This window comes from Microtus ochrogaster, linkage group LG2 (assembly GCF_000317375.1).
Source record: "Microtus ochrogaster isolate Prairie Vole_2 linkage group LG2, MicOch1.0, whole genome shotgun sequence".
Classification (NCBI taxonomy): Eukaryota; Metazoa; Chordata; class Mammalia; order Rodentia; family Cricetidae; genus Microtus; species Microtus ochrogaster.
In genome coordinates, this window is record NC_022028.1 from 49345517 (window position 1) to 49364761 (window position 19245).

Below are 19245 nucleotides of genomic sequence, written 5' to 3' on the forward strand. Positions count from 1 at the left end.
CACACACACACACACACACACACACACACACACACACACACTGCACACTTCCCAGGGTGTTATGAGATGAAATCCATTTCCCCAGGTACTTGGATGTCATTAAATACCCTGGATTAGTAATTTGCTAAATGGTACCCGATCATTCTGGAAGAGTTCATAAAACTTCTCAGACGATACCTGCCTCACGCTCGCTCTCGGAGTCACTTCTGAATTGGTTAAGTCAAGCTGAACACTTCTAGAAAGCTCCAAGTTCCTGGGGGTGGGGGTGGGTGACTGCTTTGTTATGTAAAGGAGATTTCCCACAGCTTCCTAGGGCAGAGGCCTCGAGCAGTCTTAGGTGGTGATCTACGACGTTCTGGAACGTCTGTGATGCTGTCCTGAGGAGCCTAGGATATTTCACAAGGAACAAGTCTAACCAATTTCCTGTGAACATCTCCTGGACCCCCGGTTACCCACAGCCTCCAAATCAGAGGTCCCCTCTCCCGGCCACCACATCAGAGCTCTCCACCAGCATGTGGCCCAGACGGACCTAGGCTGGCCCTTTCATCTGATCCAACAACCCTCCTTCAGGCTCAGAGCTTTCGGCCCTGGACACGGAATTCCCAGCCACCAACCCCAGCCAGTCACCTTCACTGTAACTGTCTAGGTCCCCATCAGAGCCCAGAGTGTCTGGCCACTCCCCGTGGCAGTATTTTCTCCTCCCCGATAGAACCATTGGCTAAAGGCATCTCTGAGGTGTCACTCTGCGAGGTAGCCCTGTGGAGAGAGGTCTGTGAGCGCCAGGACAGGTTGCCTCTCCCACAGCAGCATCCTTGTATTTAAATGAGGACTCTGTGATGCAGACTATGAAGAATTGATAGCTGAGCTGTGTGCATGTGGGGAGGAAGAGAGATCTAGAACAAATTGGTGGCCGTGCTGTGCATACTATCTTCTCTTTGGGGGTACAGAGTTTCATGGGTCTTCCATCATAGGGGGAGACAGAGCCCACTGATGTGGGATACCCCTCTGTATGCTGCGAATACTTCTTATTGCCATTAGTTAAAAAAGAAGCTGCTTTGGGCAGAATAAAGATAGGTGGGAAGGCCAAACTGAATACAGGGAGAAAGAAGGTGGAGTCGAGAGAGATGCCAGCAGCTGCCAGAGGACTAAGAGGCCAGAGCTTTATCAGTAAGCCACTGGGCACGTGGAGATATTCAGATTAGTAGGAATGGGTTAATTTAGATGTCGAGCTGGCTAATAAGAAGTCTGAGCTAATAGGCCAAACAGTTTGTAATTATTATTAACCTCGGAGTGGGTATTTGGAAACTGGTGGGCAGGAGAGAAACCTCTGGTTAGACCCCACCCCATCCCAGCTCACACACCTAGTAAATAAACAAGGGGGAGAAACTTTATGTAATTTCACACACGAAAGTTTATCTCCGGACTATCTAAACAAAGCTGTGTGCGAGCCTAAAGGTCCCACTGTGAAATGAGCTCCCTTCTATAACAGGTTAGAACTCCCCAGAAGGGGAAAATGTTATTTCTCATTTTTAACTTATTTATGTAGAAACTTCCAACATAGCACATTGTGAACATTTTTCCTGGACGTTTCAACATTTCAAGGCTTAGAAATTACAGAGAGGTCAGCCAAGCGTGGTAAAAGCCATAATACTAGAATTGTTCTGGATTCAAAATGCTAGGAGAGAAATAGCTCCACATCCTCGTGTTTCAGAGGCGTTCAGAACACTGTCTATTGTGGGCAGCAGTGGCCTTGTCCAGCTCAGAGCCACCCAGCCACTTCCCAAGGCCACCGGCGAGTACCAGCCGAGCAGCAAGGCGTCTTAGAGCATGAATGCTAGCCAGGTTGCTAAGCAGGTACTATACTAGTGGAGTTCCAGAAAATTCTTTGTGTTGGCTAAAGATGCTCAGCTGCCTCAGTTTCCCCAATGAGATCAGGAGCAAGCATGAGGCTCTGAGTCACTTTCCAGGGCAGCTGGAGCACGGGCCAGGTGTGACCCAATCCCCTTCCCTGACCCTCATCTACAGTCACATTAATTCTAATGCAAACACACCCAAGGGCTCTGGACTCATTACACGCTGAAGGGTCTGGAAGGAGGCCAACGTCAGGACTGCCAGAGGCCTCATTGCGGTTGGGGGAGATTTTATAGTTAGGTTACTGGAGCCTGTGATGATGGCCCCAGCTGGCTTCCCTCTTGCTGCATCTTGCACGGGAGGTGGATGGTGAAGGTGGAGAAGGGGAGATGTACCTAAGTGTCATTATCTGGTCTGTCTGCTGGGACATGTCCAAACCCATGTTTGGTGTTTGTGTTTCTGTGGTCTCATCATTCCGTCACCCCGTGAGCCATTTGGCAGTCAGGAAATGAGCGATGGCCCAACATTTGCTGAACTCCTGCCCAATACCAGGCATTGTGCTGAGTTCCAGGATGAACAGATACTGCTTTGTCTCTCAAGGACCTTATTGTCCAAAGCAGAAGAATCACAAACAAATAAAAACAGCATTAAAACAATGTCACAATCAAAGGACAAATAGTGCGCTCCAGAAGCAAGAGAAGAAGCTGTTTGTTCACATGGCATCTTGGTGTGTGGTGACCATGACGGGGACATTTACAAACAGTTGTCAATTCAATTGTGATTTCAAAAGACCTTCTTAAAAACCGATGTCTGTGTGTGATGCGGTTCCGAACATGGAAAAGGGAAAAGAACACAAACGACCACAAGAAAGGAGGGCGAAGACTGTGGAACAACAGGTGAAGCTGGCAGGCTCTTACCCTGCCCAGGTGAGGAGGTGCAAAGTCACCTGCAGGTGGCTGGTCACAAGCTTCCAATGCCAATGGGCACTGCATTGGAAATCAGCAGGGAAACCACTGAAGGACAGAACAGAACTCGGTTTCCCAGAGCAGAGGGCAAGACTTTATGTAAATCCAGCTGCGTATATTTACCTCACTACTTGACTGGGCAAAATAAAGAGGGAGATAAGCAATCAGATAAAGAAAACAAATCCTGAGAGAGAGTTCAGCCCAGTCCCACCCAACATGACCTTTGGGGTCTGAATGTTACATTTCAAAAGCAGAGCATTAAAAGGACACACAAAAGAGCAGGATCCAAACTGCAATTTCCTCAGCAGCCAGGACAGGAAGAAGACACTGCAGAACAGCAGGGGCCAAGTTACCACAATGCTGTCGGTCCCCATACCCAAAAACAGAGCTTCAGAACCGCTCGAGGGAACTGGGTTTGGGGCATACACCCTTAGTCTCAGCACCCAGGAGGCAGAGGCAGGTGGATCTCTGTGAGTTCAAGGTCAGCCTGTCTATGTAGATGATTCAAGACTGACCGTTTCTACACAGTGAGACTCTATCTTCTCCCCCCACCCCAACCCCCAAAACATAAGGAAAAGCTGGCAGATGTATACAGAGGTGTCAGGTAAGGGGCTGCGGTGGAGCAGCATTCGAGGGGATGCAGCTTTGTGAGTTGATTCACGCACACAACGGGACAGGTATTGAAGCGTCCTGCAGTACCTGTACTCATTCAGATTGAAAGTGCCCGTGACAGACTCATATGTTAAGATCTATAGCCTCAGCTGGTGAGATATTATTTTGGGAGATTCTAAGAACTTCAGGAGGCGGGGTCCAGATGGGAGAGGGTCTGGCTATGAGTCCTTCAGGGACCAGATCCCTTCTCGTTCCTTTCTCTCTTTCCTGTCTGCCACTAGGTCAGTGGCAACTTCTTCCAGCTTTGAGAAAGTTAAAAAATTCTAATCTTTACGTATTTATTATGTGTTTGCATGCCACAGGACAAACGTGGCAATCAGAGGACAATTGGGAATTGTTGGAAATTCATTACCTTCTTCTGACCTGCGGGCCCAAGGTATCACACTCAGGCAGGTTGCCGGGCTTGGTAGCAAGTGCTTTCCCCTGCTAAGCCATCTTGCTGGCTGGAAGAGCAATTTCCATCCCGCATTCTTGCCGTTGTTATGTCCTGCCCAAGTGTATTAATCCAAAAAACTGTGGAATGAACCATCCAAAACCAGGAGCCACAATGAATTTCTCCTCACTGGACACTGTTCTCATCAAGGGTTTCGGTCATAGCTACACAGAAGTCACTGATTGAGAACGTTGGTGGTACCTAGGGAATGATGCTGGTGCTCTGGTCTGGGCCAGCACAGCAGAGCACAGCACACACGACCATGGATGTGGGAGCATCTCGGAAGTTAGGAGATACAGGATGGAGAAGGTGCAGGGCAAGCTCAGGACCAATGGGACAATCATGGTCTTAGGGTTCCAGGTAGGAGCAAAGATGTCTGGGAAGAAAATTACAGGCCATCTATAGCATGGGCTAGCAAAGGATCTGTCTATATTCTGTCCATGTTCCGAGATTTGGCGTAAGATGAGTTTAAAAGCGACGGACTAATGAGTGGCATCAGAAATCTCAAGGCAGTGGAGCCTTTGGGCTGTGTCATGGGCTTTAGTGGCTGCTCTTAGTCAGGTTTATAGAGAGAATTTACAGGGGCAGAAGGATTTGAAAACAAACAGTTTGGTCAGAAAGGTGCATGTCCAAAGTATACACAAAGAGGGGCTGGTGGTTAATCCCAGATATCAGTTTAACGAGATTAAGAATCACCATGGAAACAAACCTCTCATCAGGTCTGTGAAGTATTACCTAGATGAGTTAACCAAGATGGGACAATCCAATTCTCCCCTGAATGTGTGCAGTACCACTCAATGGGTGGCAGGGGGTGTGTCCCAGGACTGAATTTAAAGAGGGGAAAGAGAGCATTTATTGCTCTCTGATTTCTGACTGTGGGTACAACATGACCAGCAGTCTCAAGCCTCTGCCATTATAACTTCTCCCACCAAGATGGACCATGCCTTCAAACTCAGAGCCCAAAATCAATTCTTCCTTTCTTATTTTCATCAGTCTTCCTGCCCCCATGGGAGTAAGATAAAAAAAATTAATGAAGAAGATGGGCTGTTAGAGGTACTAGGTCTACTAAAAGAATTCAGGGACTGGAGAGATGGCTCAGCGGTTAAGAGCATTAGAGGTCCTGAGTTCAATTCCCAGCAACCACATGGTGGCTCAAAAGCATCTGTAATGAGGTCTGGTGCCCTCTTCTGGCCTGCAGGCATACATGAACACAGAATATTGTATATATAATAAATAAATAAATAAATATTAAAAAAAAGGATTCAGATGTTTTATATCTGGACAATAAGAAAGATGCTTGACAGTTAGCCAGACCCCACTCCTGGTACCAATTTTATGTGCTAGTTTTATCACAGTTATGATAAAATATCTGATAGAAGCAACTTAATAGAGGAGACACTAATTTGGGCCCATGATTTCACAGGCGTCAGCCCACAGTCTTTGGTTGTTCTTAGCAAATATGAGGCAGGATGTCACAATGTCACATGTCACAGAGCATGGAGAAGGAGGTTTCTCAGCACATGTTATGTAGGGAACAGAAAAAGTGAAGAAAGGACTGAGGACCAGTTAATCATTTCCCCCATCTAGGTCCTACCTCCTAGGGTTAATAGACTGTCCTAAAATAGCACCACCATCTAGAGGACAAAACATTCACCACTAAGACTGGGAGGGACATTTCATATTCAAATGATACTAGTACAAAGTTTAAAAACAATCAGAGTTGGAGATTTAAGTACTCCTGCCTCAGCGATTAATAGACTAGCAGAGAGAAATTACGAAGACTTTTTTTCATACTCAAGAGCAAAGTGATGTGGGATTCCCCTCTGTGTGCTGTGAATACCATTGGTGAATAAAGAAAGTGCCTTGGCCTGTTGATAGGGCAGGGTATAGCTAGGTGGGGAAAACTAAATTGAATGCTGGGAGAAAGGAGGCAGAGTCAGGGAGAAGCCATGGAGCTGCCAGAGCATTGCCAGTAGGCCATCACCCTTATGGTAAAATATAAAATAATGGAAATGGGTTAAATTAACATGTAAAAGCTAGCCAATAAGCTAGAGCTAATGGGCCAAGCAGTGATTTAATCAATTAATTTAATTATTTAATTAATACAGTGTGGTTATTTTCGGAGTCTGGGCACACAACAGCAAAGTATTGTGGACCAATGTGGACCAACCAGCTTGTGCTTGTTATGAACACTCCTCCCCACTATCCCATTTCAGCTTTGGGCTTCTACAGTATTGTGAACAATTGTCAAATCATAGTTGAATTGGAAATGCAAGAGTTTGGCTCACACACACACACACACACACACACACACACACACACACACACTCCTTGCAATAATTCTGTGTAGTTTAATTGGCAGCACGAATTTATGATTGAAGTGACTATTATTTATAAATTACACACATTGTTTAATAAGTAGAGCGGGGGTTGAAGAGATGGCTCAGAGGTCAAGAGCACTTGCTGCTCTTCTAGAGGACCATAATTTGGATCCCAGCATCCCTCCAGGGAGGGTAGCACTTTATCCTCTTGACCATGGGCCAGCAAGCCCCAAAGACTACACATCTTGGGAAGTTGAAGACCGTTGTGTGTTTCTTCAAACCCCTCCCCTGAACTTGTAGTCTTTGGCTGTGGCATCCTGGCTCTCTTTCTCTTCCATGTGATTCTAGACTCCCACCTGTGACATGACAGGGCTCTGGGCCAAACTGAGGACCTGGGCCAGCTCTGCTGCTCGGACCTATCAGGGCCATGGGAACAGGGGCAGCAGTGGGACCTCATTCGACAGTTGTGGGGATTAAATGGGAGTATAAGGGGGAAGGGCTGTCATGGTGAGCCAGGGGGCACACGGTGAGCTGAGTCTTCAATGCCAGTGTCAGGGAGACCAAGGGCCTCTTCCCAGTGTAGCCTCAGCAGATGAGCGTCCCCAGAACCTGCCACTGTGCATTGTTTGCGCTCATAGCCCTGGGCCAGTTGAGCTGCTGTTTCTGTCCTCATCTTTGTCACCTAGCAATGAGCTGAAAGCCATCTTCAAGTGTGGCCATTTCACAGCGTGGTCCCACGGACCTGTGTCCTTGGCTGTGATGGAACTGTGGGCACTTGGAACTCACTGGGGGTTCACATAAGCACCATGCTCGTCGCATTCTGTGCCGGCCTGCAGCCTCCCCAGGATCTGCACCAGAGAATGGGTAAGGGTGGCATGGAAGCCACAGCTGCTGCCAGGGCCCAGAGGGCTGGCCACGGGTGGGGACAACTTGCCTTCACAGACTAGCTGTGAGAGCAAGGAGGATAAAAACCAGGGCCGGTACACATACCCACACACCCACACACCCCGTCTGCACAGACTTCCTCTTTCCCCGTCTAGTTCCTGCCAGGGCAGTGACCCACAGTGCTCTCTGGGTCAAAGGTATGAATCTCAGTGTCCAGAAAAATCCATAGATTAAGCCTGAGGCTGGCAGGACAGACTTGTGGAAAAGTTGGTTATGGGGAGAAACTGCCATAGGCAGTCTCAGGTTTCCCTTCATCCTGCCTCAAGGCAGATCTGGTAGGCAGGAAGGATGAGTGCAGGGTCAGAGCCAGAGGCTGGGGGCTGCCTCTGAGTGGAACTGGGCCAGGCAGCTCTCTCAGCAGGAAGCTGAGGCCCTGGGAAAGAGGGAAGGTTTGCCTGGAGTTACATTTGGACAGTGGACACTTGCACTGTATTTGAGGGTCATCCAAAGTTTCAGGCCAGGATTTTTGTGCACTCATGGACCGCAGGCAATTTGCTGTCACCCAGAGTTCCAGTAAGACCCACCCTCGGTGCCCCTGCAGCCTCGCCAAGGGCATAGCAGTTGGCTGAAAAAAGGAGGGTGTCCCTTTTGTGCCCTATAGTCATAATGCTCTGTGAGAGAAACCTTAAGTCATTACCCAAAATGCAAGGGGTACCTGTGGGATATCACAGGTGTGTAGGCTCAGGGATTCAGTGTCTCGATCAGTGTGGGCAAAAGAAGGTCTGACCTGGCAGACATAGCCAGACTCCCAGAGAAGTCCATCCCTGATAGCCCACCATGGAAAGTTCTGAGACCAGAATGTAGGCCTCCCTAGTTTCCCCCAGAAATACTTGCCCCTCCCCACCTCTCACAGCTCATTTCTGATGCTCCGTGGCAGTTAGCTCTGGGTCCATGGGCTGCCTTCATGTGCCTAGAGCTTCCTATTCTGTACCAAATTTCTTGGGAATAGAATGTATGTTTTGTTCTTTATTTCCCCATAATGGCTGCCTCTACACTCTGGAAAACACAACCAGAGAGTGTGTAGGAAGCACACAGACAGCGATTTGGGAGAGCAGTTCCTTTCTACAGGAATCCAAGTTCCTCAGAGAACTGCGGGCGTAGTCAAACTTCAGCTTTTGCTGGCAAATGTCCTTTGTGAGGCTGTGGTGGCCTTTGCAGGGCTCAGGATCCTGATGCTTCTCTGTACTAATTTGTTGGGAGCAGTGAGACCCCAGATCCTGAATTTCTTGTAATCCCCTGATCTGAGTGCCTACAGCTGCTCTGAGCAAGAGACCTTCAGGAGTTCCTGATGGCAGGAGAGTGGTTTCTGGTGGGTTTGGCTGGGGCGTGGCTATCTCTATATAATCTGCCCCTGAACACAATAAAGGGGGCATTCTTGGGGAATTCAAGGGTGACCCATGTCGCTGTCTCTCTGTCTGTGTGTGTCTGTGTATTTTAACCTCCAGCTCCCTTGCCCGAAGCTCGGTAACTGAGTACCAGCACACAGAGCGCAGACACAGGGGCTCGGTGCATGGCACTAATTACTGTCAGGTGATCCCACAGAGAAGCCCTTGTGGATTCTTTGTTGGGGTTGACATCAGTGACTCCATCTTGTTTTTCACACTTTGACCTTCCCGGCATAACCTCCCTTTCAGAGCTAGGCTCTGCCCCCAGCGCCCTCTTGAGATGAAGCCCAAGAAGCCAGATAGCAGCACCCAGTTCTCATCCATTGCAGTCCTTACCTTCCATCCCCACCACAGGAAGGATCCACTTTGGGGGTTTGAAATCTACAAAGAGGATTCAGGTCTTGCTCAGAGCACCATGGCAGAGAGGTAACTGCTTTACAGCTTCCCCCAGTAATTTAAGGCATGGTTCCATGTTCAGGATAACTCTGGTTTATCAAACCAGAAACTCCTCTCTACCCCTATCCCACCTATGAACACACACACACACACACACACACACACACACACACACACACACACACACACGGTGATGGGGAAACATGGATTTCAGGTGTTTGGGCTAGAGATGCTTGGGCTGTGCCAACGCCAGTCCGCAGGACCACAGAGATGATGCGAAGGCTCGGGGTCGCTCACCGCCACACCCCCTGGGAAGATCTGAGCTCCACAGCTTCTCTGCTCTGCTGAAGACTCTTGCCACAATCTCCCATCACAGGGCTAAGAAGGCTCAGATCCAGCCTCCAGCCTGGATAAGGATATGGCCTGCCAACCCAGCCTGCTTTTCTGAACATCCCCTCAAACCAGTACTACTGAAGCTGGTGTGGACAAGGATTCTGGGCATGGTCAATTAGTGACTGTACAGATAGTTATAGACGTTGGTGAATTTGTGAGCTTGCGTGTTAGACTAGTTTCCCTCTGAATGCTCTAGATAGGAATTGATCTTTCTCTCTCTCTCTCGACCGTATTGGCTTTTTATGCTTTCCATGTAGCCAGATTCAGAGAGAAGACCTTGATTCACCAGGCTCCGCAATCATTCGGCTCAACCTTGACCCCAACCTGGGAGCACAGATACCCAAGCAGGGCTTGGGCAGCCTTGGAGAAGGAAGCCTGGACTGCCCCACTCTCAGGACTCCTGCCCAGTCCATGCGAGTCCAGCGAGGGCACCCGAGGCTACAATTTTGCTGTCACTGCTAGGGTTTCAGATCTTGTGTAATGGGGACAGATGCCACTCCATGAGGACCAGGGATTCTAGCCCCAAAGGCTGGAAAGGTTTTCAGTCCGATCCATTCACCACAGCTCCCTCTCCCATGGACCTTCCTCCTGGCCACCAGAGGCCTCAGCCCAGTGTTGAGTTACCATGGTTACCAACGTGCTTGCTTTAGCTGGTCTGATGGCAATTTCTGCTATTCTACAAAGAATATTCAGAAACGCACCCAAGAAGTACAATGCAGACTATGCTCTGTCTGCCACACACCTCTGCTCCCCTTCACAGCCTCTTACAGTCTCTGCGCCACTGAGAGACCCCGAGCTAAGATCTCCTGTCCCTTTGTTCAGCTCTACCTAGTCTGGGTTGGGATGATGCTTTCTCCCAGAAGGGGAAACCAGAGCTGGAGACAGAGAGAGGCTGGTCCCTGTCTATCTTGAAAGTCGGCATGCACAGACACATCCTGAGAACTGGGAGGGAAAGCCTTTGCTCCCTGCACTTGCTGACCACATGTTCTCGATGTAGCAAAGGTGACAGGAGGGTGGGTGCCCTTCAGACCCTACACAGGTCACGGGACTGATTCTCAGGGGTCCTGGGATATGAGGCTTAAGCCCTCAGAATAACTCACTGCAGCCGTTCTGGCAAAAGAGAGAGCTTCGTCAGGGAGCGACACACAGACTGGCAAACTGTTTGAGACACTGGCTCTGGAAGGACTAAAATTTCCCCAAGAGTCTTGTCTCCGGGGAAGAGATTTCACACAGTTCCTCCAACTTTCAGGAGAGACTAGAGTCCAGACGATGATCAGTCCATGGTGGATGGGACCACGCCTTGAAACAAGATTGCTTAGCTAAGCACACTGCCTGCCCTCTTCTTAAACCTGAAGCTCATGTGAACAACCCAAAGACAGACTCGAGGGATCACTGGATCCTTGATTTGTTTTTCCCAGTGTGGCCACAACGAATAATCCTCGGTTTTTGGCTTTTCATTATTATCTGTCTTTAATTGGCATATTGAGGGCAAATGGCCAAATCTAATTTGTTGCGGCTGCCAGGGCTCAGGCTTTGACTCTAATCTCTCTGGCCACATCACCATGTGATGAGCATTACTCTGTCCACCTGGGCCTGGGTGATGCTGCTGGCAGAGGGACCACAGGATCATCTGGCTCTACATGTCTGAGGCGCTGAGTCAGGCTGTATATTTTTTGACCTTTGGATCCTGGAGTCTGAGAAGCCAACTGTGGACATTCAGGTTCCCAGTGCCCGCATGACTGATCCCATCCCCAGTAATAACCCTGGATGTCAAGGATGGAGTAGGCTTTAACCCAGCATTATCGCATACAGAGGCCAGGTTCACTGCAGCTCATGGACAGCCAGACACCCAGTGTCACAGACAGTCAGGGTTCCTTCAAAGTGAGAGGCAGCTTAAATATACGTCATGTGTAACGCGGCACGACCCGGCACACGGTAACAGATCCATAGAAGTCAGCAGGGAAAGTCCTGCCTGTGGGGCTGAGAGATGGCTCCGTCAGTAAAGAGCTCACCACACACAGAGACTTGAGGACCTGAGTCCGATCTCCAGTACCTAGGTGAAAAGCGGGGCCTGGAGGGGAGGGGAGTGACTGCAGCCCCCTGGTACCAGGAACCCAGTTCCATGCAGGAGCTGCCAAGCTGGCAACGCAAATGGAAATGTGCCTGTAGGAGTTGTGGCCCTCTAATGGGAGGAGTTTGGGGAGAACTCAGAAGAGAAACGGCCTGCACCTGGCAGATCCAGGCTAATAGGAAAGAAGGGTAGACTGATGTGTAGGAGCCTAGACAGACCCTGGGAGTCTGGCTCCTCTGCAGAACGTGCAGGCCCCGGACCTGCAGCTCACGGCAGGCTTGGCAGTACAGTGTGGTACCCTGAGAAATCACCGATACTTTGGACGGGAAAGCAGCCCTGGCTCAGAGCATGGTCTCTGGTCTTGAGAAATGTCTGCCATGGGGCCCAGGGACATGGGATGCACAGTGGACTCTGTGTGTAAAGTATTTGTGACACCCGTGAGAGCCAAGTATAGCAGGGCTCCCCTCACAGTGCCTCTGGCTCCTGCCTGCCACACACGGGTAATTCTAGCTTTATGCTGAGCTCCTCCTTGTGGTTTAGCAGTTCTGAGTCAAAAGGTACCAGGAAGAACAAAGTAGTGTCACAAACAGGACTGGGATGTTTACTAGGGCCGGGGAGCCACCTGCGTACAGAGAAATCATGGGCTCGGGTGCTAGCCCAGCATCCAGAGGGCCCTTGAGTTCCATCCCTGGACCCCACTTACACACCAGCAAAACCAACAGACTCATTAGCTTTCTGCAGCCCTTTTGGAACCTGAGTGGGGGCAGCTGAGGTGCTTCACAGAACAAATGGAATAAATTGAATTTGTAAACTCGGTTTAAAACGTCGGAGGGGAATTTAATTAGCAGGATTGATGGTGAGGTTGGTTTCATGGCTGGAGTTGGTCAACCATGAATCAAGGGCCCCTTCAAACATGATTTGAAAAGCCCCAGATGTATGCTAAATAAATAAATAAGATTCCCAAGTTGAATTTACTTAAGGAATTACCTTTGAAAATTAATCTTGATGGGGTCTATATTATATATTCTTGTCAGAGGAAGTTGATTACTCTGTGTGTGTGGTGCATGTGTGTGTGTGTGTGTGTGTGTGTGTGTGTGTGTGTGTGTGCTTAGCAGCTTCCTGGGAGAAAAAAAAAAACGTGCTTGATAGGGTAACAGTCAACTCGAGGCAGGTTATCAGAGCCAGAAAACCAGGGGACCAAATGCCAAGTGGAGCTGGGATAGCGACTTTGATCCTTCAATGCCCTCCTTTCCAGGCTCCGTCTCCTACACTCTGCACCAGCAAGAGTTGATTTAGCTGCAGGCGAGAGGTGAGGCGGCACCTGGCAGAGAGGACCTGTAGGCTTGGAGGGCATTGCTCACCTTTGTTCGAGACCCACACCTGCCTGGGGACCTTCCAGAGAGGAACTGAGGTCCCTGTGACAGCCCAAAGTACCCTGCTGGTTGCTCTAAGGAGGACCCTTGTGGTTTAGGTCCCTTTCCATTCTGGCTAGTGAACATCCACGACAGTGAGAAGGTGTGGAGCAGGTCCAATGTATCTGCACAGAGGGCAACGCATGGCTGTTCTCGTGAAACTGAGTTAGTAATGGTACCCACTCTGGAGGAAGAGAAGCAGGAGCCATTCCCTGGATCTGACTTAGACATCAGCAGCCCAGCTCCTCAGGGAAGCTGGATGCCATTAGAAACTGGATTCAGTGCCAAGAGATGCCATGTGCTGCTAGGCTGGGGACCAATGGAAAGCAGTTAGATGGTAGTTCAGCAGGCAGGAAGGAAAGGGTGCGGAAAAAAAGGCCTTCCCAGGGAGAAGCCAGTCAGACCCTGGAGGGTTAATTTGTTTATGGGCACCCCAAGAAAGGTCAAGTGGCCACTTCCCCCCAGAAGCAGCTCCAGAACTCAGCATGGGGACATTGTGAGCCAGAGGTTACTCCGGCTGCTGTGGGGCATCCCCAGACAGGGCTCCAGCCCTGGCACCAACCTGGCTGCCCATGTGCCTATGCAAGGTTCCCGGGGCAGAAGCTGGAAGTCCTGGGGATGGGAGCCCCAACAGGGGTAGGTTCTAAGTTTGTCCAGGGACACCTCAGGGTGTGCTTGTGGGAGGGAGTCCACTTATCTCCCCAGCCTGATTCATGACTGGTGGTATCTGCCCCGTCTTTCACTCTAGACTCCTGGAAGGGAGGGGGTCCGGGGAGAAAGGGAGGTACCAGGGTAGGTCTGCTCTGTGTGCGGGGTCTTACAAGGCCAGCCACTGCACTGAGCATCCATGAAGTCACATTGCAGAACAAGAGCCATTGTGGCCAAGGCTGGAATGGAGACCCTGCAATACACCTGACACAAAGAATGGGGAGCCCTAATAATTTTGCCCAACCATCTTTTCCTCCTAGAAATGGAGAAAAGAAGGGGACTGTTTTCCCTAGGATGTCTACTGAGTAAAGCGGATGTCAGTACTCCCTCCCCACAGGTCCCATTCCCTTCTTCCCTTCCTCTAATTCAGCCTGCCAAAGAGAACTGTGTGGTCCTCCTCTCAAAGACAAGCGTCACCTCGAAGGCCCCATGCCAACAGACACAGACCTGCAGAAAAACTTCAGATTCATCTTCACTTAAGGGCAGGAGGCTTAAATCCAGCAAACAAACAAGAGAAGCCAGAGGGCTGTGTTTGCAACAGAATCGCAAGGGTTTGCACAGCCCTGGGTGCAGCCTTGGCTCAAGGCTCCATCTAGTGGTCATGATAGAGAGCTGCAGCTTGGGCCAGGCACCAAGGCAAAGCTCAGAGGTTTTCCATTAGCCCATCACCTCCATCAGACCCTGACCTCCATCAGATCTCTACTGTGTGCCATTCACACCCTGAGACCCCGTGTCAGGCAGGGCCACAGTGAGTATGCCCAGGAACCCAGACAGAACCACAGAAGGTAAAGGGTGACCACTTTGGGGAGTTCCGCTGCCATTTGGACATCTCAGGTACATTCAGAAACCCACACGGCCTTCCTGCCCTGATGTGGGATTCCCCTCTGTATGCTGTTAATATGTTTTATTGCCATTGGTTAATAAAGAAGTTGCTTTTGGCCAATGGCTTAACAGAATATAGCCAGGCTGGAAAGGATATAGAGAAAGTAGACGGAGTCAGAGAAATGCCTTGTAGTCACTGGAAGAGACAAACACTGGAACTTTGTCCAGTAAGCCACAGCCACATGGAGATACACAGAATAATGGAAATGGGTTACTTTAAGATGTAAGAGCTAGCTAGAAATATGCTTGAGCTATTGGCCAAACCGTATAGTAATTAATATAGTTTCTGTGTGGTTATTTCGGCTCTGGGCAGCTGGGAAGCAAACAAGCAGCTTCCAACTACACTCCCCTCTCCCCCAGGAGGCAGGGGGGAGGCCAACTTGAGAACAGATCAGTTCCAATGGACTTGACAGCAGGTGAGTTTGTTTCCAATTTGGTGCCTGTTTTAACTGGTGTCCGTGTCCTCAGCTGTAATGGGAAAGCCTCACCCCTGGATGCCCTGGTGAGTGCTGGGTGAGAAAACGCCCACAGTCTCTGCCACCAACAGGAGACCTGACTGCTCATGTGTGGACTAACGTCTCCAGAGCTCTTAAGCCTGAAGTCAGTCGGGAGTGACATCTGTATCAGGGACATTCCTTCTACTTCAGCACTATTTGACTTGAATCCCTTTAACTGAACCACCCCAAAAGAATGTGTTTGAAGGATGTGTTTATAAGGAATGTGAGCACATGAGCCTCCCTCCTCCTGAGAGTTCCTTGACTTGATTGAATGCACGGTACATTCGTGGGGAGTTTCTTCAGATAGGCTGTGAATAGGTACAGCAAGGATTCTGTCCCATACATCCACACAAGAACACAGACTCAACAAAAACTCCTAGGTTATAGGGATGAATGGAGGATGGATGGATGGATGGGTGGATGGATGGATGGATGGGTGGATGGGTGGATGGGTGGATGGGTGGATGGATGGATGGATGGACGGACGGACGGAGGATGGATGGATGGATGGATGGGTAAGAGGACCAATAGGTGAGTAGTGAGGTGGAAAAGTGAGGAGGGGTGGTGAGTGGGTGGGTGGAGAGATTTGCAGGTGTATAGATGGATCAATAGGTAGTTAGATTGATGAACTGATTGATAACTGGGTAAGTAGATGAATCAACTATTGATGGGTAGATCAGAATGTGAGTAGGTAGGATGGATGGATGGGTGAGTGGATGGATGGATAAGTAAGTGGATCAATAAATGAGTAGACAGGCAGAAAAGTAAAGAGGTAGTGGGTGGATGGGTGGATGGATCAATAGGTACTTAGGACAATGAATTGATTGAAAAGTGTGTGAGTAGATGAATCAATGGATTGGATAGGGTAGAAGGCGAGTAGGTGGATTGGAAGGATGGATGGAAGGATGGATGGATGGAAGGATGGATGGATGGATAGAAGGATGGATGGATGGATGGATGGATGGATAAATGGATGGAAGGATGGATGGATGGAAGGATAAATGGATGGAAGGATGGATGGATGGAAGGATAAATGGATGGAAGGATGGATGGATGAATGGAAGGATGGATGGAAGGATGAATGGATGGATGGAAGGATGGATGGATGGAAGGATGGATGGATGGATGGATGGAAGGATGGATGGAAGGATGGATGGATGGATGGATGAAAGGAAGGATGGAAGGATGGATGGATGGATGGATGGATGGATGGAAGGATGGATGGAAGGATGGATGGATGGATGGATGGAAGGATGGATGGAAGGATGGATGGATGGATGGAAGGATGGATGGGTGGGTGGATGGATGGAAGGATGGATGGATGGATGGATGGATGGATGGATGGATGGATGGATGGATGGATGGATGGAGTAGAATGAATGCTGAGGATATGGTGGTTGAGGATATGGGTGGATATATGAAAAAGTGGATGGACAGACAGATTGGTAGTTGGGTGGGTGGGTGAACGATATCAGGGACAACTTTCAATATATCACGTCTCTCTGATCGCTTGCTATTGGCCCCATTTTCTATTGATCTGAAGATCCCCTCCCCAACACAATTGTGTACTCTGTGAAGGTTGGGTACTTCTGCCCTTCTTACCCTCTTGTCTGAAGAACTGAGCTCAGGGTCTGGTGTACTGTGACTGCTCAGGCAGCATTCACCAAAGAATAGACCAACGAGTGAGAGTGAGGAGGAGGAGGCCGAGTTTCCCCTTTTACAGGACGGAGACCACAGGAAAACTGAAGATGGAATGTGAAAGAGAATTTAAACTCCAAAGAGCAGCCAGGTCCTGGGCTCGGTAACTGGGTTTTCTCAGATCCTTACGTTTTCTCAAGAACAGCCAGTGCAAGGCGATGAGATGAAATCCAAACCAATGGCTGAGACTTGGGGAGCCCCAGCAACTCCCTGGAGTGTCTGGTACAGAACCATCTGGCCCTGGGGAGTACTGAGGGAGACTATCACAGCAATTACGCCACATGGGAAGCAACACAGCCAGCCACACTTCAGTGCAGGAGAAATTTATTGCTCGAAATCAGCTAGCCACACAGATTCCTGGTCATCATTCTTAATCCCAGAATATGCAATAAATCAGAATATCCGTTCCCCTAAATACTCTGTGTGACAACCACACTCGACAGAATTAAGCATATCAATTAAAGGCTAAGACCCCATTGTAATGCTAACCTCACTATTGTCTTAGGTGTTAACTAACCAATTCTGGTGTTTCAAATCAATCAAGCAGAGGGCCTGTTCATATGGTGCATACCTCCCCATCCCTTCCCTGTTTTCTTGTGGTGTGCTGGGTAAACTGTCCCTTCCCCATCACGGCATTCCATGATAAATGGCCATGGATGTGAGTGGTGCCTACATATCACGTGATTATCACTCAGAAAGCTTCCCATATTCGTCTAGGACGTCTTGGGTCACTGCCTAAGTGAAAGACGTGTGCCGAGAAGGAGAGCATAGAGTGTTTGCATAGGGACAATGACAGTGGAGAATTTACCAGATGGGTCCATTCATGAAGGAGCATCACAGGCACTGTCAAATGTCTGTGAAGATGTGACGTGTCATGTAATTGTTGGTGAGCAAGGGTCCTGTGGGCAGCTTGAACGGCAGCTTGGGTAATGGAGGGGCCGGGGTTTGTGCTAGGTTTGAGGGTGAGGGCCACTCCAGCACCCTGTCACATATTCAGCAGACCTGTCACCGGCCTGGTGGGTTCAGCTCTGCATCTTCAGCCTCTTGGGGGCAGACAGAGGTGGTTGTCATCGTGGAGGCTCATCCCCAAGGGCCTGACACAGCACTGCCCAGAGTGGAGCCCTGCCAACGCTTGATGAATTAATCACCGGACCTTATTTACAGTGTGCCCTGTGTGGGGAAGGAGGTCACAGGATCAGTCTACAGGGGGTAAAGGAGAAGTCCAGAGAGGGGCCCTCCATCCCTGGGCTCCACAGCCTTAGATCCACCAACCATATCAAAGCGTTCTTTAAAAATGAATGGGATGTTTCAATCAGGAAAGAATCTTGGCACCAAGAGCCTGAAGATGGGAGTTCAATCCTGGGACCCACAGGGTGGAAAAAGAAAACCAACTCCTGTAAGTTGTCCTCTGATCCCCAATCTTACACTCAGATAAATAAATTAATAAAAAAATAAACTTGTCTGCTCCGGATATGGACAGATTTTTCTGGTCATCACTAAAGAGCACAGTGTGGTGACCTGTCGCATCTGCAGTGTGTGAGCTATCTTAGCTGATCAAGAGGCGGTTTGAAGCTATAGGAAGCTGTGTGGGGACTATGTGCAGTCACTGCTCTCTGGGGGGGCACACTATACCCCCCCCCAAACAAACCAGGCTGACTGGCAGGTTGGGCAGCCTCACAGCGGAAGGCCTTTGAGTTTAATGCTGGCCGGAGCCTGTAGTATCAAAGTGGATCCAGCTGCACTCCTGGGACGTGAAGGACTGTCCCATGAACACATCCTTCATGGATGAGGCCAAGATTCAGGGTGGGTACCAGGATCACTGTACTGCCTCTGGCTTCCTGAGACCATGCTGTAAATGGCAGAGCTCTTCGCTGACCTGCAAATGTTCCCTCTCTGATTGATCTCAGCTGCTTTGGGGAGTGAGACGTGTCGGTTAGGGATCACGCAGCATCTACCCCTAGCCTAGCCCACTCTGCCATCTCCACAGGTGATGGACACAGGGTGAAGCCTCAGACGTGCTCACGTGCTCACGTGCTCACGCTTACCTGTCTCCTGATCAGCTGCGTAGTCTACTGAGCGAACACCTGGTAGCTGAAGTCATCGGTCTGGATTCTGAGACTGTATTTGCCCCTCATTCTCTGGTAACGCAAGATCAGAAGGGTCGTAGCCCCTGCCACCACAGTAAATGCAGCTACCGCAATGATAATGATGTAACGGGTCCCCAGGCCTGGATTTGTACGTGCAGGTTCACCTGTGGGTGAAGATAGGCGCAGGGTAAGAGAGAGAGGGGCCCGTGTCGGGGGAAGCATGTGCCTACGGCTGGCACCTGGCCCAGCAACTGTGAAGCTGGTAGAAAGCAAAAGATGTGCTTAGATCGGCGGCTGGATTTGAGGTGTTCAATCACTACTTCCAAACAGTGTGCTCTGAATTTGATCTGATGCCCCTCAAGACAACGCCCTGTGTGTAACTGTGCGTCAGCGAGGGAGGCAGGAGCCCTCATCCCAAGAGAGCAGCTCAGCCCACAAGTGTGCAAAGAGAAGCATCTACCCACAGGTAGGGCTGTGAGGAGTCTCTGGGCCCCTCACAGCTGGAGAGCCAGCTATCTCCTCATGCAGA

At 49.6% G+C, this 19245-nt stretch overlaps 1 protein-coding gene across 1 annotated transcript in view; it reads right to left on the bottom strand.

The window, feature by feature from the left end:
• Positions 1–17779: 17779 nt before the first annotated feature.
• Positions 17780–19245, bottom strand: part of Umodl1 (uromodulin like 1) — a 43519-nt gene continuing 42053 nt past the window's right edge. Inside the window, exons 18-19 of the mRNA XM_013351107.2 lie at positions 18675–18880; positions 17780–17799 (exon numbers count right to left, since the gene is read on the bottom strand). Of these exons, the coding sequence (XP_013206561.1) occupies positions 18699–18880 (182 nt within the window). The 3' untranslated portion in view covers positions 17780–17799; positions 18675–18698. The remainder of the gene's footprint in view (positions 17800–18674; positions 18881–19245) is intronic.